The sequence below is a fragment of the Heterocephalus glaber genome, unplaced genomic scaffold, assembly GCF_053883595.1.
Source record: "Heterocephalus glaber isolate CG9 unplaced genomic scaffold, H.glaber_assembly_v1.0 deba00001608, whole genome shotgun sequence".
Taxonomy (NCBI): domain Eukaryota; kingdom Metazoa; phylum Chordata; class Mammalia; order Rodentia; family Bathyergidae; genus Heterocephalus; species Heterocephalus glaber.
Genome location: NW_028258379.1, coordinates 17,684,860 through 17,708,556, shown reverse-complemented (window position 1 = coordinate 17,708,556; position 23,697 = coordinate 17,684,860). Strand labels below are relative to the sequence as shown.

The window sequence follows — 23,697 nt, the reverse complement described above, 5'->3', positions numbered from 1 at the left end:
GGCCTGGGCCCTGGCCCCAGAGCCCAAACTCTGGCCACCATGCCCTTCTGCCCCACAAGGTATCTTCATGAAACAGATGGGAGGTAGACACCAAATGGGCCAGGCCTTGAAAGACCTGCTAAGAACTGTATCTTAAGGGCAACTGGGAGGAATCAAAAATTATACACTAATCTCAGGAAAGGCATCCACTAAAGCCTTCACTTTAACAGTATTTTGCTCAGGAAAGTTCAGACAACCCAGAAGTTGTCTGGTGAGGGGGAGGGGAAGGGTTTTAGTAGAGATCTCTGAGGGACCCTCCAATTATAGCACATAATTTCTAAACCTCAAACTGACCCGCTGCTCAAATCCCTCCCTCTGCCCAGAAGCACAGAGACCAGAACAAGCCATTCAGGGTCCATGCAACTGTGCCCACTTTGGCACAAAAGGGCGTCCTGCAAGTCACTGGTATGAGCATGAGGGAATGCACCCAGGGATGTTGTCAGAAGGTATCATCAGGAAGCACTTCTTAAAGTTAAAGCCAGCTGCCAACAGAATGGGCTACTCTGGGTGACAAGAGAGTAACCCTCCTTTCACTGGGAGTGATGGAGCAGAGGCTGATGGAGGCCGACCAGAGATACTCCAGAAAAGCCAAAGCATTGAAGTCTTGGGCAGCTTCCTGATATGCAGAGCAGTGCACTAGAATCACTTACAGTGCCCCTGGACACTGGACCTTAGCACCACAAGCCTCCATCCTTTATCTGCAAAATGGGGCTAATAACAGTACCTACCTCATATGTTTGCCATGAGGATGAGATAATGTGTGGAACACAGCACAGTGGTCAGTATGCACTAAGCCCTCAGCAATCGACAGACATTATTAGGTTGAACAATATGAATCACATCAGGTTGCCAAACAAAACAGTAAAAAACACATTTGTATTTAATATTTTTTTACTGAGCACCACCAAAGTTCCTTCTGATCTCTCTGATTTCAGCATGAGGTTGATATGACATTTGATGCTGCTTGAGTGGTGAACCCTCAGTGTCCTGGGCCTGGGCAGCAAGAACTCTGCCATGGCCCTTGCCAAAGCACCCTTCCCAGCCCCATCCCCCCCTCCCCGGCAGGGCTGGGTACCTCCTTGCCCAGGTCTTCACGAATGACCTGGCGGACCTCCTGCATGCTGCTCTGCGGGGCCTGGCTATGCAGCACCTTCAGTGTGCTGGTGTACTCCTCCGGCAGCAGGTAGTCCAGAGCCCCCAGGTGCTGGCCCACCTTGATGAAGGTCCCCCGGTTGGCACAGCAGAGCTCACAGAGACGCCTGGCAGAGCGGAGATGCACCTGCATGGAGAGAGGCCAGGCTAGAGAAATGTGAGTGCAGAATGTTCCCTGGACACTGCTCCCCTTCCCTGCCCTCTGCCTGAAGACCTTCACTTACTCCCCAGTGCCCAGGATACACACACACGCACGCGCACACACGCACGTGTGCACACGTGCACACACACACACCCTCCCATTTTCTGTACCCACCCAGAACAGTCGATTTCAATCTCACACTGAGGCCAGTCTCTGTGGCCTGATATTTTCATTTTTCCTTCCCTCCACCAAAAACTTTCCTGGTTGGGTCCTACTCCTTAGAAATGAGTGTTTAAGCCTTTCAGCCACATCGAATCTACTAAGGACTCATTCAGGGGTACATTGAGTTCATGTGTTTGCCGCACGCCCCTCAGACATACTGATAATACTTCATGTTGGATCTCTACAACTGATAAAACATGGTCATACACATTGTCTTTTAATCCCCAAGGCAGCTCAGAGAGGTAGGTGTTGGTACCTTTACAGATGAGATACTCAGTTGTTTTGTTTATAAAATAACTAATAAGTGTCAAAGGAAAGGCTAGAAAACACTCTGAGTTGACAGCTTTTTTAATACAGTAATTTTTAGCATGGTACTCCTATTTACTTGGGGATCACGACTGGGGGGTATCAGCCACATGGAGCAGGCAGTTAGGCATCTTTCCAAAGCTGGGTGGTGACCCCACCTGCCCCCAGGCTGTGCATTCCCCGTCATACCCCAGCCCAGCCAAGAGTCTTGGAACTACAAGGGTCCTGCCTTCCAGCAGCTACAGCCTCCAAGGCAGGACAGGACCATGGGCACACAGAGAAGACAAGGGATTCCAGGGTCCTGTGGGGACCCATTATGGTTTGGATCTAAAATGTCCCCAAGAGATCTACTGTGTTCAGAGGTGGGGCTTTCAGTGAGTGATTAGATTGTGAGGGTGCTAGACTCATCACTGGACCTAGTGATGAGTCCATAGCTCAAGGGGCTACTAGGAGGTGGGGTCAGTTGGAGGAGATGAGTCTCTGGAGCCGTGCCTTTGAAGGAAATATCTTTTCTCTGACTCTTCCTCCTCTCTTGGCTTCCTGGCTGCCATGACATGAGGCGCTTTCCTCCACCATGTCCTTCCACCATGATACTTCTACCTTGGAGCCAACCAACCATGGACTGAAACCTCTCAAACTGTGAGCTAAAATAAACCTTTCCTCCTTTAAGTTAGTATGTCAGGTTATTTGGTCACAGTGATAAAAAGCTGACTGATAAAACCTGGTACCTGCTTTCACCAACAAAGTTAACAAAGAGTGACTATCAAAATGAACTTATGGTCTCAACTGCTACAAAGGATGCTGACATACTCGTAATTAGCACCTAATAAAACCATGTGAAGAATTAAATAACAACTGATAACAAAGATGCAAGAAATATTCAAAGGTCCTATATAATCAGTTGCCAAGTGAACGACATAGGAAACTGCTACTTTAGAAATTAAGAAGCAAACACTCTAGCCCTAAACACCCTTGTTCCAATAGCCACGGACTCCCTCAGCCCACCTCCACCAGAGCAGACTCCAAGCCACAGGCTATCCTTAGGCCCTCAGGGCCCATCCATTTCTGCCTCTGTTGGACATCTCAACCTCCCATCCCTACCCATTCTAGGGAATCCCATGTACACACAGCTCCAATCACATAGAGCTCTTCAGCCTGTATGTAAACACCTGATCCAAGTGACGCCTATGAGAGTCTCTATTCCCTGGCAGAAAGGTGCAGTGAGAAGGAAGTTAATTCTAATTGAGAAAGTGTGTGCATAAGCATCCCCTGATGGGTCAAAGGGTTAAGGGGAGGGGAGATTCTCTTAAGAACTGGAAACTGGGGACAAAGCTGGCCAGTATCAAATGAAGGAAGATCCTGTTGAGCTGGGCAAAGTCAGGGCCCTGGCTGGCCAAAGCCACATTCAGCTGTTCTGAGGAAGTAGGAAAGGTGACAAATGAGGTCAAACACAGGGCTGGGCATATCTCCCTGCAGTCAGTACCAAGGTTCAAGCCAAATGGACAACTTTTTGCAGCTGAAATAATCAGTCCCCAACTCCAACCCAACAGGGGAGAAAAATGCACAACTGACAGTGGAATATGCAGCAGCCAGAGAGGTATCCATACCATCTTCATCTGGGCAACCAGACCCTAGGTCCAGTGTCTTAGTTACATTTCTTGTTGCTAAGACAAAATACCTGACACCCAAAGTTAAAGGAGGAAAGGTTTATTTAGCTCCCAGTTCGTAGAGATTTCGGTTCATACTTGACTGGCTCCAAGGCAGGGTGGCATGGCAGAGGGGCACCACAGAGCAAGCAGGCAGAAGGCAGCAAGCAGCAAGCGAAAAAGCAGCAAGCGAAAAAGCAGCAAGCGAAAAAGCAGCAAGCAACAAGCCACAAGCGACAAGCAGGGACCCTCTTTCTATCCCTTATGTTTTATCCATCCTTAGGGCAGGCAGCACTCACACCCAGGGTAGGGGCACCCTTAATCCTACCCAGAACTATGCTAAACCAACCAGTGGACTAATTTAGTAATCACACATCCTTGACCCCAGCATCACACACTCCAGATCCAGTCACCCCTGAAAACCTCGACCTATGACTGCAAGAGGCTTTGGGGGAACATCTAGACACAAACCCTAACATCCAGCCAGCTACTTTCCAGTAATATCTCTGCCCTGGCACACAGGCATCTAAGTTGTTCTGGAATCCAAGAGAACAATGAGCACAATCCACACCCTAAGAAAGCAGAAGATTGGAAGGGAATTGAGGCCGCTCTCCTCTCTCCCCCTTCCCAATAAAGACATGACTGACCACATAGTGGAGATTCACTGTGGACCCAGTCCCCTGTCCATGGCCAGAGAAGACACCCCACAGGGACATTCACACAGCAGAAAACAATACCTAGCAGCAGGTATGGGAAAGAGCCTGGGACTAGGTATTGTGGGAACTCATGGATGAAAGAAACAAAAAATTAGCTGTAAATTAGCTCTATGTGTTTGCTACTTCTATACAGGCTGCCCCATGGACACTATGGCTCAGACTCACCACATAAGGAGGAGGCACCAGGACATGTGCTGGTTACAAATGGACTTACCGTGGGGTTACATCTGGATAAACCCATCATAAGTTGAAATTATCTCAAGTCAGAATCTGTTAAATACACCTAACCTACTGAACACCATAGCTTAACAATGCAGCACACTAACGTGTCAGATGTTCCCCCCATGATCATGTGGCTCACTGACAGCTGTGCCTCACTGAGGCTTCCCAGTATCAGGAGAATTAGGCTTCATATTCCCAGCTTGTAAAATGATCAAAATTCCAAATACAGTTTCTACCAAAGGCACATCACTTTTGCACCATCATAAAGTCAAACAATTCTAAGTCGAGCCCCTGTAAGTTGGGGACAGTTGGTATGCCATAGCCTCTTAGCTCCAGATGCGCCCCTCCTCCAGCTTTGTGTTACTAGAGCTACTCTCTGGGGTAGTCCTTCTTTGTCAGATGGGAGTTCTGTGACTGTCAGGTCACAGGAGGAGCAAGGGTCTCCCTTACTGTTTCTAGCAGACAGGGAGTCCCCATTCTAGGGGCCTCCCAGACCAGCTATAGCCCACACCCTCCAGTGAGCATTCTGAGCACCATTCTGACCATTCTGACCCTCCCACAGATAAACTCTGGCCCTTAGGTTGCTCTGCCAGCTAGCAGGATGCCCCATGGACCCTCTAGCTCAGGCTTCCACTCTGGCTCCTCACCACCAGCCACCCTGGGCAACCCTGCCTGCTCTATCAGGGCCTGACTTCTAGCGATATAGGGGAGCCTCTACTTGGTTCTTATTCCACTCTTGTTCATGATCCTCATATGTTTGCTACTTCTATACTGTCAGAATCTCCTTTTACAACTTCTAGGAATTAACCACCTTTTACTAGTGCTTAATTCTTTATATTAAATTTTCCTTGTTTAAACTACTGGTGTAACCGGAACCTAGCTGATGCACAGGTTTGGACTCAAATTGAATTTGAATAGATTAAGATGAAAAGGGTGGGCATTTGTGATCAAGAGAACAAGATAAACAAAGGCATAAGTGTGTGTTGTTCTGTGTGTCTGTATATATATGTCCGTGTGTGTGTGCATGTGTTTCTGTGTGCATGTGTGAGGATCGCTGCCTGTGTTGTTGTACATGCACATCTACGTGTTGCTGTGTGTACACATGTGTTGCTGACAGACCTGCTCCATTCTTTTCTTTAGACTAGATTTGCATGCATCTTTGTCTCTGCTACTGACAGCCCTCGGAAAGCATTGAGCACACCTTGCTCAACTCTCCCAAAAGGAAGCACAGTTAGAGACCTACTGTTCCTCACCTATGGCTTGAATCAGGCTGGGGTATCTCTTGGCACAAAGTGATGGTCCCCTTTCAAGACACTGTAGGGGCAATGCAGGGAGCCTTCTCCATCACCCATACCCAAAAAGGCCAGCCCAGCCCCAGCTCACCAGTTACCTGGCACATCTTGAGGACTAAGGCCATGTGTGTCCACTCTACACTCTGTGTACCTCAAAGCAAGTTGTGCAGGTGCCATAAATATACATCAATGACAAAGAAGGGTTATACACTCACAAAACTACTATCCATGAAGCCAACCGACCCAGAATCTACTACATATAGCAGCCACATTGTCACTGAAGAGTCCCCAAACCCACTTTAGCAAGCTTCTAACACACACACACACACACCTGGAGGTGAGGGGCACTGCCAATCACCAAAAACCTAAAATATTCTTTGAAGGCAAAAAGACATAGATGCTGAATAGTACAGTAGGCATTTTAGTCTCCAGGGTCGCTTTCCTGCTCCAGCTCTCACAGATTCACCTTGCATTAGGATCAGAAACCAGGCCCCTTCCAGCTTTCAGGAAGCCAGTGACTTACTTAGTGCACACACACTTCCTCCCTCAGTATTCACTCACTGCATGGCACCATGAGGTGCTAACCCTACTGGCAGCAGGGAATAAATATAAGGTGTGATCAAAAAGTAGGATGGATTCTTAAATTTATTACAGTAAAAGACATTGCCATTTGTGCCCCTCAAAATACTCTCCCTCGCTTCAAACACAGTTATCTCATCATTCTTGCCATTTTCTGAGCAGTCCTGGAAGTCCTCTTTCACGAGTATATTTAGTTGTATTGTCATGACTGCCTCAGTGTCCTGAGATAATTCAAAACGTTTACCTTTCATGACCATTTTGACTTTAGGAAAGAGCCAAAAGTCACACAATACCAGATGCAGTGAATAAGGTAGATGAGGACACACCGTAATGTTCTTACAAGGCTGCCTTTTCATTGGATGACACTCGATAGCACCACATTTGTAATCATAATTCATAAAGACACTTATGAAAGAGGACTTCCAGAACTGCTTCAGAAAGTGGCAAAAACAATGGGAAAAGTGTTCAAAGCAAGGGGGCCTATTGTGAGGGGGATTAATGGTACTTTATTATAATAAATGTTTTAAATTTAAACATTCACTATATTGTTTGAGTTCACTTTATATAGAGAGGAATCTCATCATTCTCCTACCAGGATGCTTTCCCCAACCATGCAAATGTACTCAAAGAAAATAGCCATTTTCAGAATCTCCTGCCCACTGCATTGCCTTGAATCTAGTCCTTAATACACAATCCTTGAGCACAGACATAAGCATAAACCCCATGAAGGATGTGCAGAAAAGTAAGTCAGTTCATAACAATACTGTCCAATAGAACTTTCTGCAGTGATAGAAATAATTCTGCATCTGTACTGTCCAACACAGTGGTGATAAGTATATCGCTACAAGTGGCTACTAAGTACTTGAAATGTGGCTAGTGTGACTGATGAAATATTTTTTAATTAGATTTCAAATAACACCACAGATTGGACAATTCAGGCTCAGAAATCAACAACAAGTATAATCAATATATAAACATTTATTTAGTCACCTTTTTCAAGTACAGATATTCCTCGTTTAATGACCAATCTCCAGTTCTGGGACTAGGTCATTGATTGAATTGGTCGCTAAATAAGGAATTGTATATAGTATATACATTACAGTACAGAAGTAGAAGAAAGCACCATAAGGTCAGACTGCCATTCATGTTCCTGCATGGCAAGTTCAAATTCAGGATCTCAAGTTCAAACAGCACACCTTGGTCCAGGCATAAGTCCAAATAGTTGTTAAATATGTAGGTTGTTAAATGAGGAATATCTTACTCTTCCTGGCCTACATTCAAATATAGTTGTTAGTGGTGGTGGTTTTTAAATCTCCCCATTATCTCCGTAACACAAATATTACTATGTGTCTTTAAAAATGAAGGAAAAAAATCTCAGAGAAGTTCTATAACATTACCAAAGTTTCAGTCAGTAAGTGGTGAAACTCTAGTGTGTCCAAACTTTGATCTGTCAGTACCCAGCCCTGTATGCTATGTACCTTGTGCTGGTGAATAAACATTAATAGAATTTCTCTACATACCAGGCATTGTGGGGAGCTGCAAGGGAGGACAGCCATGGTCTTCATATGCAAAGATCTCGTAATATAGACTGAGCAGTAGCCACGCAGCCACAAAACCAAAATTACCAGAAGCAGGCAGTAAAAGTAACTGTCCAATGACTCCAACATGTGACATATACTGGATATCACCATGCTAGGCACCAGAGTAGCCACAGCAATCGAAAATGCAATGCAAGTTTTATTTGGCCTTGAATAAAACAAGGAAGGATCATATACATAATGATTAATAGTATTCACTTTGGAATGAGAAAGACCTGGGTTCAAATCCTATTTTGCTACTTTTCATATATCCTTGAACAAGTTAATAAACTTTGGGACCTCAGTTTTCTCAGTAGTAAAAGAGGGATAAATTTTATACTTGTCACTATGATGACTAAATGAAGCAATGCATAAAGAAGAACCAGGGTTCAGCATATATTAGTGTTCATTCAATAAATAAATGGAAAGAGAGATGGAAAAAGAATCAACCTTGCTAGAAAAATAAAGCTAAAAAATCCACTCCAGGCTCATCCATTCCCTGTCCATGGTTTATTCTAGCAAGTCTGGACCACAGTGTAACAGACAGAAACAATTGCTAATTTCATGGACTATCATCTAAATTGCAAACACTAGTGCATAAGAAATGAAAATTAGGGGCCGGGGATTTAGCTCAGTGGTTTTGCCGCCTGCTGCGCAAGCACAAGGACCCGAGTTTGATCCCCGGTACCAAAAAAAAAAAAGAAAAGAAATGAAAATTATAACAGCAATAGTGGAAAATTCTAAACACACAGACTTTAGGTTCTCCTCCCCAAAGGAGGAGAACTTCTACCCTAACTCCAGGCACCTGTTTGCTCTATGGACGCCAGTCTTGCCTCCACCCAACACTTGGTGTCACTGACTGGCTTGGTGCATTTCTAAAGCTCCTCCGTGCAGTCCCTCCCTGTCAAGATATCACAGGAACAGCTAGCCTGGTCTCCTTGCTCAGGCACCAACTTCCTTTACATTCCCAGCTCCATAACTTGCCTTATGATTATCTCATTACCAGTAACCTTGCTGTAATGAGTTTTAATTTGCTTTGCATTCATTAAAAGCATTGTCATTAGCCGGCTTGGTTTGTGGCTTGAGAGGGGAACAATGTAGAATTAATAAGATCAACTCGGTGCTGATTAGTTATTGATTTGTTTGGATAGAGCAAAGGCCCAAAAAGAACAATTCTTTCCTCGTGTCTGAATCAATGTGAGCAGGGGCCCCAGGCCCCAAACTTGGCAGAAAGGTACTAATGTCAGACATGGGGCTCTGAGAACAGGGAAATATTTCCAGTGGGGCTTAGGGGTGTGTGAGACAGAGGAAATACACACACACACACACACACACACACACACACACACACGCCCTACACAAACATAGGAAGGAAAAAGGAAACAGTGAAAGAAGGTAACAGACCCCAAAGAGACCGTTGATTAATTCTTCTAGCCAAACACTCAAGCCTCGAAGGATGGCAATGTTAATAGCAGTATCTTGGACTGTGAAATGATGATTATCTTTTTCTTCCTTAAAGGTTTTTATATATTTTTCCAAGTTTCTTCTAACTAATATATACTGTATTAATAATGGGGAAGAACGTTTTTTATTATTATCCCTGCTTCAGGATCTTCAAGAAATGGAATCTTAGGGGAATCTATCTGGCTTCCTCACTTAAAGTTACTTCTCGGCCCTTTATAAATAAATACATCATGAAGAAGTACTTTCAAATTTTGTAACTAACCCATTATTCATCAAATTTCAATTTATTCATTCATTTCCATCAGTTTGGACTCGTGGATCTCTTTTTTCACTGAACAGTAACTCATTACTATCCTTGTTTATTCATTTGTTTTAACCACTTCACTGAAGTGTTCTAACATATATACAATAAACACATTTAAAATGTACAATCTAAACATTTTGACACTTGTACATCTATAGAACCATTGCCATAACCACATTAAACATATCTATCTCTCCCCTAAAAGCTCCCCACATCTCTTTGTAATTCCACCCCATTCTTCCACATACCCCTCATCTCCAGACAACCAATGACTGCTTTTTATCAGATAGACAGAATTTTTTAGTTCTATATAAATGGAATCATAAAGCCCATATTCTTGTTTCGCCTGTCCCTTCTCATTCAATATAACTATGCTGAGATTTAATGTTGTTGTATGTATTGACAACTAATTCTTTTGTCTTGCTGAGTAGTGTTCCACTGTGTGAATATACCACAATTGATTTATTGATTCACCTGTTAGTGGACGTTGAGTTGCTTCCAGTTTTGGAGTACAAATAAATGTTTTCATTTCTTGTGGGTAAATACTTATAAATATAATATTAAATTATATGATAGGTATATGTTTAACTTTTTAAGAATTTGCCAAACAGCCAATGTGATTGTACCATTTTACATTCCAGCAGTGCTAGAGAGTTCCTCCTCATCCTCCCAATACTCAGTATGGTAAATCTTTTTCATTTTAGTCATTCGTGTGAAGTGGCGTCTCAGGAGGGTTTAAATTTATATTTCCCTAATAACTAATAACGTGGAACATCTATTTATGCACCTATTTGCCATCATTATATCTTCTTGGGTGAAATGTCTGTTTAAATCTTTTGCCCATTTTTAATGAGTTGTTTCTTTTACTATTGAGTTAGAAGAATTCTTTATATATTCTATAAACAAGTACTTTATCATATATAGGATCTGCAAATGTTTTCTCCCCAGGTGTGGCTTCTCTTTCCATTCTTTTGTGCAACTTGTCAGAATCATAATGGAGTCACTTGTATCAAATCCTAACAAAATAAATAAAGCCAGAAGTTATGAAAGAGGGCCCTATGCATACATGCCTATAATAAAAACTAGTACCTTCTTATATGGGCTCTTACACACGTATCCCTGTCATCAAAACTTTAGCCAAGGACTTCCAAACTACAACTTGCTACATACATCACAAAGATGGCTGGCAGGCTGTACAAGGACAGTCGATGGTACACTGTCTCCACTCATGAACTGATGTCAACCTCTGAGATTAGACCCTATGACTAGTGTTCTCTTTATTTCCAAATAAATTACATGTACTTTCCTCTTTTGCCTTTAAAGCTTCCTCCTACCTTAACCTCTTTGGATATGTCTATGGTCCCCACAGCATATATATTCCAGATTATAATCTTCAGCTACTCTTGATTAAATTCAGAATTTCTTAGAGAATAGCTCTCTGTTTGCTATTTAGGTTAACACTCCTAACTATAGTTTTGGTTTCATATTTGAGTGTATGATCCACTTGGAGCCAACTTTTATTTTTAGTGTGAGGTACGAATCAGAGTTCAGTTTTTCATAAGAATATCTAATTGTTCCAGCACTGCTAAACAGACAGATCTTTCTCAACTGAACTGCCTTTACATCTTCATGAAAAATTAATTGTCCATATTTGTGTGGGTCTGTTTCTGGACCCTGTTCTGTTCCATTGATCAGTCTGTCTATCTTAACATCAACACTACACTGTTTATTGTGCTAGTTTTATAAAAAGTCTTGAAATGAGGTAGGATTAGTAGTCCAACTTTGCTCTCCTTTTTCAGTGTTGTTTTCTAGCATGCCTGGCATTTAGAATTGGCTTCCCAGTTCTGAATTTCAAAATCAGTTTGTCAAAGTTCTACAAAAAAAAAGCCTGCTTTTTTATTGGGATGGTCATGAATCTGTATAGATTTCCTTGGGGAGAATACATATTTTAACAGTATCATGTCTTCTGATCTATGAACATGATATATATTCTTACATTTTCTTTCATTTCTCTCAGCAATATACTGATTCAGATATTTCACTTTAGAAACTTTTCCAAAGGAAATAATCCAAGATATGGAAGAAAAACATGCAAAAAGATATTCATCATATCGTTAATTATAATAGACAAATATCTGCATAGATGTAAACTAAAAGTGGGAAAAGAGATTAGTTGAGTAAATCATGGCACAGCCACACATAGAATCTTGAGTACCCAATTTAAAATTAAGACTGTCAAGACCAACCCAGAAAATTGCTAAAGACAACACATTAAATGAGAAAACCAGTTCATCTTCTTTATAGAACTGTATGGATGTATATAACAGGAATGGGTTAGAACAAAGTATATTAAAATTATAATGAGTTCGGACTGATAAAATTTTTTTCTAAAATTTCTGAATTTTTAATAATATACCTACTGCTTTAATGATTTTTTTTAATTTTTACATTGAGAGTGCTCGCTTTGGCAGCACATATACTAAAATTTTTACATTGAGATATAATTCACATACCACGAAATTTATCATTTTATTGTATACAATTCACGGTTTTTATAATTTACTAATTTAGTATTTTCACTAAATTTAGTATAGTCACTAATTCCAGAACACAGAAACTGTCTTATTTTTTAATCCACTATATTATCTTAGTCGCACTTTATACATATCTACCCTGAGTATTCAATACGAAAGCCCCTTTGCTTCATTAAGTTGATCAGTACTCATTAACAAAGAAGAAAAATTGTACTGTAAACGTCCAAGTATGCATGATTTTCCTAACAGTCAACTCAGTTAATAATTTCATATTAAAATGAGGATCAAACTTAAATTACCAAATCCCTCATCAGTACAATCCAAGTACCAACAGGTCCCTGATTTATAATTTTCACAGGTTGTACTCATAATTGTTGGTCTCTGTTTGAATTGTTGATTCACTCTATAAGCATAGAATCTGAGCTACTAGGAAACAAAATCTGCTCATCATATGGTCAATAATAATGGTCCTCATAGTGACTGCACAATCCTTCACAATGTACTCAGTCTTTCATGCACAGTTTCCCTTGATCCAGGCAACAGCCTCTGAGATGAGTGCTATCATTCTCTTAATAGCGTAAATACAGGACCTGCAGCTCAAAAAGTTCAGGGTCTTGTCGAAGTTAATCAGCTAGCAAAGAGTAGATCAATGTTTTGACACACTGTCGTCTAACACCAAAACCCCCTCTTTCTGTTAGACTCTGCTTCCCCTCCACACTGTCAAACATTCCTCACGAATTAGAGGAAAAGCAACACCAGATGGCCAGTGCCTGGTGGGGCCCTCCGTGCTGTCCTCCCAACTTGCTCACAGCAACCAGCCATCCACCCTCTAAGCTCAGCATCAGCCATTTTTCATGCTTGGGCCACATGCTGGGCTGCCATGGCCCTGGCCATGTCTGAGCTTCCTGTAGCCGTTCCAGTAGGCTAACAAATGACACTGAGATTAGGAACAAATTCACAAATACCCAGGGGTCTAGAAAGGCCTACTCAAACAAACAAGCTGAGACAGAGAATTGCTGGGGGGAAAAAAGCAAAGGTGGCCTGGAAGGTGTGAGGTCTCCTACTGCAGAACTAGACAAGGCCAGGAACTGTGTAACCCAAGGAGGAAGGTCCAAAAAGGGGCTAAACACTGGCCACAGTGGGAAAAGAGAACAGTTTTCCATGGTATACTCAGAAATCCACCTAGGGTGGTGAGGTATTAGGCCAACTTCTACAGGAAGAATTGTCTGCCCCCCCCGCCCGCCAACACACACCCTGTTCAGATGGGCTCTCTGCATGTGCAGTATGAAGAATAATAGAAAAACTGCCCAGAACCAAAGGTGTTTATAGATCTACCACCACTTCACGCATGGTTACCAGTATATGAGACATTTCATCACCTGACTGTAAGTAAATTCCAGGAGCACTTCAAACCCAGAACATTCCATGGGAAAGAAGCAGTTATCTCTGAGAGTAACCCTGAGGGATACTGCAGATGTAGTGATTGTGTCCAGCAAGAATCTAGATGGACAATACAATATAAATGTAACATTCTAATTGCCTACTAATTCTTTTTTTGGCACTAATTTTTTAAGTTTATTGGTATAATTTAGATATACATAATGATCACATTCATCATAGGAAATTTGTAACTGTATGTGATATATCTTGGTTCTTACTTTTTTCCCATTCCCTTCCCCTCCCTTCAATCCCTCCACCCCTCCCTATTTACATAAGCTTTGTTTCCATTTTTTTCTTCTTTTTTCATTTGTTTCTTTCCCTTCTTTCCTTTCCCCCTTCACCTCCCCTAGTTCCCCTTTCCTTTTGAACAATTTCTTCCTATTTCACAAATCTATTATACATTTTGATCCTTATTTATACTTTTAGTATCTCATACCAAAGACACAATGCAATATTTACACATGTGTGTCCGATTTATTTCACTTAAAGAGTATGGTCTTAAGATGCATCCATTTACCTAGAAATGGCTCAAGTTTACCCTTCTTTATGGCTGAGGAGTACTCCATTGTATTACAAAAATCACATCTTTTTTACCCATTCATTAGTTGATGGGCATTTAGGCTATTTCCCCAATCGTAGAGGAAATACTACAAAGAATCAACACCTGGGATCTCATCATTAAAAAGCAGAAATCTGCAAAGGAAAAGAATTCGCCAACAGAGTGACAAGACAACCCACAGAGTGGAAAAAAATTTTAGCCAGTTCCTCAGACAAAGGACTAAATCTACAACATATAAAGAACTGAAAAAATCAGACCCCTCAAATTTAAAGACCCAATCCAAAAATGGGCATCTGAGATGAATACAAACTTCTCAGTTGAAGTACAAATGTCAAACAAATATATGAGAAAATGTTCAACATCACTGATCATTTTAGAGATGCAAATTTAAACAATGCTGAGATTCCATCTCACCCCAGAAAGAATGGCTGCTATCAAAAAATCGATCAAAAACAAAGGCTGGCAGGGTTGTGGGAAAAAAGGAACCCCTCTCCACTGTTGGTGGGAGTGCAAACTGGTGCAACCACTGTGGAAATCAGTGTGGCAATTCCTCAAAAAATTAGGATAAGAGGGCCGGCAATTTAGCTCTTTGGTTCCGCCGCCTGCCTCACAAGCACAAGGTCCTGAGTTCGATCCCCAGTACCAAAAAAAAAAAAAAATGGGCTGGGGATTTAGCTCAGTGATTCCGCAACCTGCTTCACAAGCACAAGGACCCAAGTTCGATCCCTGGTACAAAACAAAAAAAAAAAATTAGGCTGAGAGGTCCCATTTGACCCAGCTATTTTCCTTCTAGGTATTTTCTCAAAAGAATTAACTGGCTACTAATTCTAACATTCTAATTGGCTCAGTAAGAACAGCAGTTTTCCTTATCTGCAGTTTTGCTTTCTGTAGTCTCAGTTACCTATGGTCAACTATGATCTGAAAACACTGAATAGAAAATTACAGAAATAAACAGCTCATAAGTTTTAAATTGTATACCATTCTGAGTAGCATGATGAAGTCCTGCACTGCTCTGCTCCACTCTCCCCAGGATGTGAATCATTCCTCTGCCTGGTGTATCCATTCTGCACAAACTACCCAGCCATTAGTGACTTAGCCCTATTGGCCATCAGATCAACTGTCACAGTGTTGCACCCCTGGTGTTCAGGTATTGCTAGTTCAGATATGCCAAAGAGAAACCCTTGAAGTAAAAAAGTCAAAGTTCTCAACTTCGTCAGAAAAAAATTACGATGAGGTTGCTAAAATCTACAGTACAAAAAGATATTTTCAGAGAGAGAGAAAGACCACATTCACATGACTTTTATTACATTATAGTTTGGGAAGTTTTTTTATTTTGTTTTGGCAGGGTTATTTTGCAGTGTTGAAACTTGAACCCAGGGCCTTACACATGTTAGGCAAGGGTTCTACCTCTGAGCTGCAGCCCCAATTCCCTAGCACACTGCTAGAACTGTTCTATTTTATTATTAGCTGTTGTTAATGTTTTACTAATAAACTGAACTTTATCATAGGTATGTTTGTATAAGAAAAAACATTATCTATAGGGTTCAGTATTATCCTTGGATCCAGGCATCAACTGGGGGGTCTTGAGCCATATTTTCCATGGGGAAGGGGAACTACTATAGGCCTTAATCGTAACACTTTATACAAGCATTTTCTAATTTAATTCCATGACTACCATAGATAACAGGCACAATTATTACTCCCTATTTTACAGATGAAGAAGCTCTAGCTCAGAAAGGTTGAAGCCAGGCACGGCAACTCACACCTGTAACCCTAGCACTCTGGGAGGCTGAGGCAAGAGGATTACAAACCTGACCCCAGCCTGGGCAATTTAGCAAAACCCTATCTCAAAAATAAAAATTTTAAAGGAGAGGAAGGGCAGAAGACGTAGCCTAGTGTGAAAGCCCTGGTTTTAATCCTCATCACACACACACACACACACACACACACACACACACACACAGAGAGAGAGAGAGAGAGAGAGAGAGAGAGAGAGAGAGAGAGAGAGAGAGGTTAAACAACTTGGCTGGGGACACACAGCTAAATGGGATCTGGGAATGAAACCAAGCAGCCATACTTCAAAGCCACAATGTTCTCTGCATTGAAACATTTCTTAACGTATCTGTATACCTGGCAGCAGGGGTCCCAGGGAGCCCAGAAGTAGAGTGCATGCTTACAATGTGCAAGGCAGTGGGTGTGATCTCTAGCACACCCCCCTAAAAAACTATACAGTACTTCAGAAGTTTTGACCCAAGACTCAAAGGACCTGGATTCTAAGCCAATTCTGCCCATTTATCCCCCTACTTACACAATCCTAAACAAACCATTTCAACCTTCTGGATCTCAACTGGCTTATTTGTAAATCAAAAGAGTGAGGAGAATTAGGAACAGCAAGTGCATGGCATGCATGCCTCTCTTTATTACCACTCATGACATAGTCAGACATCACTAATCAACCACAGAATGCATTCACTGAACCCAGGTGAAGACTTCCTGATCTCCATCCTACAGTCAGATAACCACTACTCATCAACTGCAATTGGCAGATGAATTGCCTCTGCTTTCCCCACAGTAACTATTCCTAAGATATCTTCTCACTCTAAAAACTACAATTCTGTTGCTGGCATTCTAAAGACATTTTTTAAAATTTTATCCCCAAGTTCAAGTAGACCATTAGCCCTATGGCTCAGTCTCCCTTCTTCAAGATGGACATTGGACATCACCCACTTTTTCCTCTAACCACTGTGACGCTCACTTCAGGTCAATATCCAATCTGAGTCTTGCAGCCTGGATCATCCCTGCTGCCTCAGGAATTCTAGCAGAGGTGGGATCTAAGGCCAAAGCCTCTGACATGATAAGATACAGGGATACAGGTTCCTTCACATCAATCAGTGTTTCCAAAAAGTTCTAGTCAAAAGGAATACTCCTTGGTGGTAGCAACACAGGGAGCTGAGGTCACTGAACCTCGGCAGGAGTTTCTTTACCTATCTCTTTCCAAACATGGGAACTAACCCAAAGCCAAGTTCTATGGAATGGGATGGGTTCTAAATATAGGTTCTGTTTCAGAGAAGGCCATCAGAAAAGTTGCAAGCATGGGTATTCGGGAATCCCAGTTGTTAGTGGCTGCAAATGCTTAACGAATATGTTAAACAGCTTCCAAGGATACTTGCATTTTAATAGGGAACAGAGTTGTAGGCCAAAGGAATTACTCTCTAATGGTGGAATTACAATCATCAACAATGATTTAGGGAGATATTAAGCAAAGAAAGTTGTTCCAGCATCCCTGAAATCCCAATAAATGAACTAATGTGACTGTGCAAACCCTCACCAAACAGTAAATGAGCTGCAAATTTAAGAGATTAATAATATTATTACTGGCAACTTGAGACTCGGCCTGCCAGTGAGCAACCCTGTCACCACAAAGACAAACCCAGATGCCCACAGGAGCCCAGGACCTGCACTCTTTAGTCTGGAAAACATCCATTTGAGAACCTAGTTGCCAGAAAAGCTGAAGAGGACTCTTCCCTCCATCTGCCCCTTAATCACACACACTGAGAAGATACATAATTAATTTGTTCTAACAGTTGCTCTGTGGCTGGAAGAGTGAGGGCATTTCTGGAATGGCAATTACAGACAAGAAAAACAAATGTTAGGCTGCAAGCAGAATAATACACCCAACCAGCCTGCCTGTCTTCCTTTCTGTTCTTTCCCCATGTTGCTTGTTCAGGCCATAGGCCTGGATATGGGACAAATTTTGTTTTTAGCTTTCACTTCTTCACAGCCTTGTTCTCTTGGGGCCTAGTGGGAAGGAATAGAAAACAAAACCCTAAAAATACAGGTAAGGTGTCTTCAATCCTAAGAATAAGAGCTGGACTAGGCACAAAGCTCAGGGCTCAGGCACAGTGTGATGATCAGCAGGCAGGTCACCTGGGGAACAGCTCCCCACAGGCAGGAGCAGATGAAATGAAAGACCTCTTGTGAATTTCCTTGCTTGTGGTAATGACACTGCAATTACACAGAAAAATGTCAGTTTTCAGAGGTACATACTGAAATTAGAGGCGAAATGCCATGATTTCTACAATTTATTTTAAATTTCTTCAGCAATAAATAAATAAATAAATGACTGAAAGAACTACAGCACATTTTTTTAGGTCTAGGTGCCAGATGTGAAATTCATTATATTATTCTCTGTGCTTTATAATGATACTTGGAATTTTTCATATAGAGGTTTTTTTCCCTTTAAGATCCAAAAGCAGATTCCCTCCTGCTGTTTCCAACCCTTCACTCTGGCCCTGGAGACCCTATGTGCTCAAACTGTGTCAGCCTCACTCCTCTTACTTGTACTACATGCCCTATTAGCCACTCTACTCTGTCACACTGGCCTCCATTCAGGTCCTTGAACAAGCCAAACTCATTTCCACCTCCAAGCTTTTAGGCTTGTGGTTTCCTCTTTAGGCTGGCTTTCTAGGCATGCAACCCCTGATAGTTAATCTTGATGGTCAACTTGACTGAATTAAGAAATGCCCACAAAAGTGATTGGACTGTGACAGCACTAACTTTATCAGTAGCTTAATCCACTGATGAGACTGTAATTTAATGGCATTATTGGGAGGTGATGGAAACAGGTGGTAAGGGCTGGTTGGAGGGACTAGATCATGGAGGCGTGACCACCTCAGTACCTTTCTCTCCAGCTCTTCCCCTATTCGGTGCTTCCTGCCTTCCATGAGGTAAGCAGCTTCCCCCCACTGTGCCCTTCTACCATGATGCTTGTGCACTGGACCCAGCCAACCATGGAGAATGGGCCAACTCTGGAGAATGGGTTGAGACAGGGGAGACTGACTTTCTCACCTCCAGTCAGACGCACATTTTATTTTGCACTGGGCCCCATAATCTACACAGCCAGCCCTGCCTCCTCCTCTAGCAGTCATTCCCCTTCTTCATTTGCTGGTTCTCAGATCACTCTTCAGAGTCAATGGAAAAGCTCCATGTCTGAGAGCCTTCCCCCAGTCCAACCTTCAGTTGCTCTTTATCCCATAACTACATTTTGTCTCCTTCAGGGCACTTAGCAAGAGCTAAAATTATCATAGTACTTCCCTCACCAATTCACTGCAGAGTGTATACTGAGCCCACTGTGTATCATGACTGTTTCTAAGTGCACAGACATAACAGAAAGCAAAACAAACTGAGCTCCTGCCCTCCTGGAGCAGATTTCCTTGTCGGTTCCATCAACATTACTTACCATGTACCTTTCTAGAGTAGACCCCTGTATACCTAGCATAGTAGGTATGGCTGGCACATAATGGATGTTCAGTACTTGCTGTTCAAATGGCTGAATGAATAGCAGCTTGGATATTCTGCACTGTGACCAGCACAGCATGGAGACAACCCTCTTCATCATATAGATGGCAGGGAGTGAAGATCTATTCCATAAGCAAAAGATTAGAGAGTAAGAGAGACCTACAGACTGATCTGGGGTGGGAGAGGAAACAATACCCCAGTTCCCAAACCAACTTGCCTTAAATTAGCCTCACATATGTCCTACGATTATCAGTCAACAGTTTATTTGTATATTTAAGTGAAATTATTCTGCTAATTGGACATATGTCTCATGGTTCTATGAGGAAAAGTCTATTAAAAAGTCTTGCTGTAACAGGCAAGAGCTTTGAGCATAGTTTTATTCAGAGACAGGAAGAGTGCTGAGTGGATTTTAATTTGGTAGAAAATAGCTGCTTGGGGCCAAGACAGTGAGAAGCAGGAAATCAAGACTAGGCCATTAGATTATCGCTGCCGTTAACGAGCATCTCGACCACCCATACAGCAGCAGCAAGCCTTCCATTAACTTCACTAACATGTCATGGCCTTCCCTCTCCTCTGCCATTCTACCCCCTCCCATTTTGGAGACGTGGCCACTGAGGCAAGAGAAATACATCTTGTCTGAGCCCATATGAATCTGTTCTCACAATCCCTGCAGCCAGATCTCCTGAGCACACAAAGGTATGAGATATTTTGTTTTGTTTTGTTCTGGGGATTTGTTTTCCTTTGGTTTTTTTGAGACAGGGTCTCATTAGGCAATCCAGGCTGACCTTGAACTTGCTACAAAACCTCTCAAATTCACAATCCTGCCTCAGTCCAGAATGAACAGCTCACAGGGTTTCAGGAGAAACACAGGAACTGAGGGGATGACAGAAAGGTGCAGAAAGCACTGTACCCAAATGGCTCAAACTCCCTGATACAGTAAGGAAATCCATGCTGTGTAGACTGCTGGCCTAGAAGGTCCTTGAAGGCTCACCTGGCCCAGAGGAACTGGGAAGCATAAGGGTCACAGGTACAGTGGAAGCCACACCATTTGGGATTAAATCCAAGCTCCTGTGATGGGCTGAACAGTGTCCCTGAAAAAGAAATGTCCAGGGCCAGCTCAGTGATTCAGCCGCCTGCCTTACAAGTGAAAGGTCCTGAGTTCGATCCCTGATTAAAAAAAAAAAAAAGAAAGAAATGTCCACATCCCTAATCCCTCAAATTTGTGACTGTAACAAATTTCCTTACTTGGAAAAATAAGTGGGTTTGTCTGTTTGTTTGTTGGTTGGTTGGTTGATTGGTTTGTAGCGGGGCCTGAACTCAGGGCCTTTACACTGAGCTAGAGTCCCAAACCTTTTTGATTTTTTACTTTGAGACAGAATCTTGCTAAACTGCCCATGCTGGGCTCAAATCTGCAATCTCTCTGCCTCAGCCTCCCAGAATGCTGAGATTACTAGGTGTGCACTATCATACCCAGCTGTAAAAAAAAAATTTGGCAGATGTAAGTTATGAATTTTTAGGTGAGATCATCCTGAATTATCCAGGTAGGCCCTAAATCCAATGACAAATGTCCTTACAAGAAAGAGAAGAAAAGACCAGAAGCGGCAGTTGGTGCGATGTAGCCACAAGGAACACCCACAGCTGGAAGAAGAGGCAAAGGATTCTTTCCTTGAGCCCCCAGAAACAGCATGGCCCTATCTGTCTTTGATTTCAGAATTCTGGCCTCTAGAACTACAAGAGAATACATTTCTATTGTCTTAAGCTACCAGATTTGTGGTAATCTGTTATGGCAATCACAGGAAAGTAATGCACCCACTTACTAGCTGTGGGGCCTAAGAGAAGTCACTCGATCAGTCTGAGTCTCATTTTCTTCATCTGTAAAATGGGGACGATGACAATGATATCTATCTTGTAGGGTTGTTGTGAGAGTTAAGTGAGATAATAGAGTCCTTAGCACTGTATGTGTGCTATAACTACTGCTCAGTAAATGTAACCACTTGTTCTTAACATCAGGGAAGCGCAGCCATAGTCTGCAATGAGGTCTGAGACAGACAAGAGTGGGCAGAAGCTGGAGTTTCTCCAGCCCCACTGCCCCACTGCCCCACTGATTGCCTGGCATCAAGTGCAAGCTAAACACTGGGCACAGCCCCTGGGAGGCAAAGCATTCTGCTACCTGGCAGACACACATGGCAGTGGCAGGTGGGGAGCAGCTCTGTGGCAGCAGAAGCAGCCCTGTGTGTCCAGGCAGCACACACCTGCAAGGGAGCCACGGACACACACAAACAAGGGACCTGCGAATGGCCGCGCTCGCGATGTTAGGGTGAAGAGCTGGCCAGCACACAGTAACACCCCCACCTCCAGAAACCCGGGGGTTGTTTTATTAACAACCATGGCCTCTGAAAAGGGATTCCTACTACGGAGCAGCAGAAGCAAATCCCATCCTGTTGGCCATCTCTGAGCCTGAAGCAACCCCAGGAGAAAATCAGGGTGAGATAAGACAAGAACAGAGCTGGAAAGAGAGTGACCAGACCCAGCAGGGAAAGGTGAAGGTGACGGTGGGTGCAAGCCACACAGTCTGGCTGAGCATCCCCTCTGGATGACGCGGCCTTGCTTCTCAAAGTGCAATCCTGCGCCACTGATGGTGTGCAAAACTCGGCCCGAGAGGCAGTCTCACATGGCACCTGGAACACTTATTTGTGCGTGCATGAGAGGGAGAGAAAGAGAACTATCAAACCTGTAATTCTGCAGATATTTGGCTTGAAACAAAATCAAGTAAATGAAAATTAAATAGTCAACAGAATGAAAAAGATCATACAAATCCCTGAAGAACTGCTTGGAGAGGAATGTGTGGCAATGATGATGAGGCCAAGAAGGTGTGTGTTCTATTTACGTGAAAAAAAAGCTGAAGTCAGAGAAGTACCCACAGGCTACAACTATATAGGTAAGGTACTATTTCTGAAACTGGCCAGTGAGTACAAAGGTGATCAGTGAATTATTTTTGTGCCTTTTCTAGGTCTTAAGTATTTCACTTTTTTTTTTTAAATACAGGCTATACGCACATATGGCAGAATAGGATGTTGTGCTTGGCAATGGTCCATAGGCCACTAAAAAGTTTAGATCAAGCAAAAGGGAAACCAGCCTTTCCATGTTTGCCTTGGGCCTACGGAGATGCTACCATGTGAAGCCCAATCTCCAGAGGGAAGCTTCAGTCATATCACATTTCCCCCAGCACCCCCACTGACGTCTGTGGGCCCCACCAACTCTCTCCCAGACCACAACAAGGCCCAAGAACCTACTCCTTTGGAACTCTCCTAGAACTGGGAAGGCTTTGGGGTCAGGGCCAGTGCAGAGAACTTCACAGATTTGTGATCCTCAGAAAGTTATGAGTAGACAGAAAGCTTTTTAAAAAGGAGGTGCTGGACTCCATCACAGACTTATTCCAGAGAACTGATCCTTAGATGACCCAACCAGAGCACATTAAATGCAGCTCATGCTCCTGCAGAAATTATCACAAGCTCTGAGAAAGCCAGTCACCAAGATAGCAAGGATTCAATTTCCCTCCTCCTCTAAGCAGAACCCTCTTGGGCAAATTCCCAATGATGATAAACAAAAGCTGCAAAAGAGGGTCTGGGGGAACAGTGCATGAAAACCCACTGAATAGTTTCCACACTGCGTGGACAGATGCTACACATGCAAAAGAACCATAATACAATTAGCTCTGCCTGTTCCAGAGGAGACCTTCCCAGCACGTACCTCAATCACACCCACTGCCTTGCAGGGCTTGGGCTCCTGCTTCTCTTGGCTAGAAGTCAGCTAGTGTCAGGGGTCACTGGCAGTAATTCCAAACCAGAGCCCAGAGCTGTAATAAAGACAAATCCATCCTTCTGCGGCTGGTGATTTCATGCCTGCTTTCTACCTCTTCAGTGCAGACCATGAACAGCTCGAGGGCAGAGGTCAAGCCTTGTTTCCCTTCCTACCTTTGAAGCCTGACTCAATACCTGGCACAGAACTGGCTAAAATAATAGATGAGTAGAAGAATGGTGAAGAAATGCCAGGTTTGGCCAGGACAGTGCCCAGGTATTATGGTTTATATCTAGATGATCCCCCAAAGTTTCCCCTCAGAGGAGGGGCTTATGGAGGAAGGTGATTGGATTATGAAGGTTCTACAGCTGGCTTGGCATTAGGAGGTGGGGCCTGAGCACTTCCTC

The 23,697-nt window shown here is 42.9% G+C and overlaps 1 protein-coding gene across 9 annotated transcripts in view; it reads right to left on the bottom strand.

Annotated features, from left to right (window-relative positions):
• Positions 1 to 23,697, bottom strand: part of Adck1 (aarF domain containing kinase 1) — a 117,856-nt gene that overhangs the window by 77,386 nt on the left and 16,773 nt on the right. For 5 of the 9 annotated variants that reach the window (XM_087195424.1, XM_087195429.1, XM_087195427.1 and 2 more), the window contains exons 4-5: positions 20,484 to 20,583; positions 1,115 to 1,338 (exon numbers count right to left, since the gene is read on the bottom strand). The exons of 1 other annotated variant lie outside the window; for it this stretch is intronic. In XM_087195424.1, coding sequence (XP_087051550.1) covers positions 1,115 to 1,338; positions 20,484 to 20,583 — 324 coding nt within the window. The remainder of the gene's footprint in view (positions 1 to 1,114; positions 1,339 to 20,483; positions 20,584 to 23,697) is intronic. 3 more of the 9 variants (XM_021245705.2, XM_004837114.4, XM_087195428.1) reach the window with 2 other exon arrangements.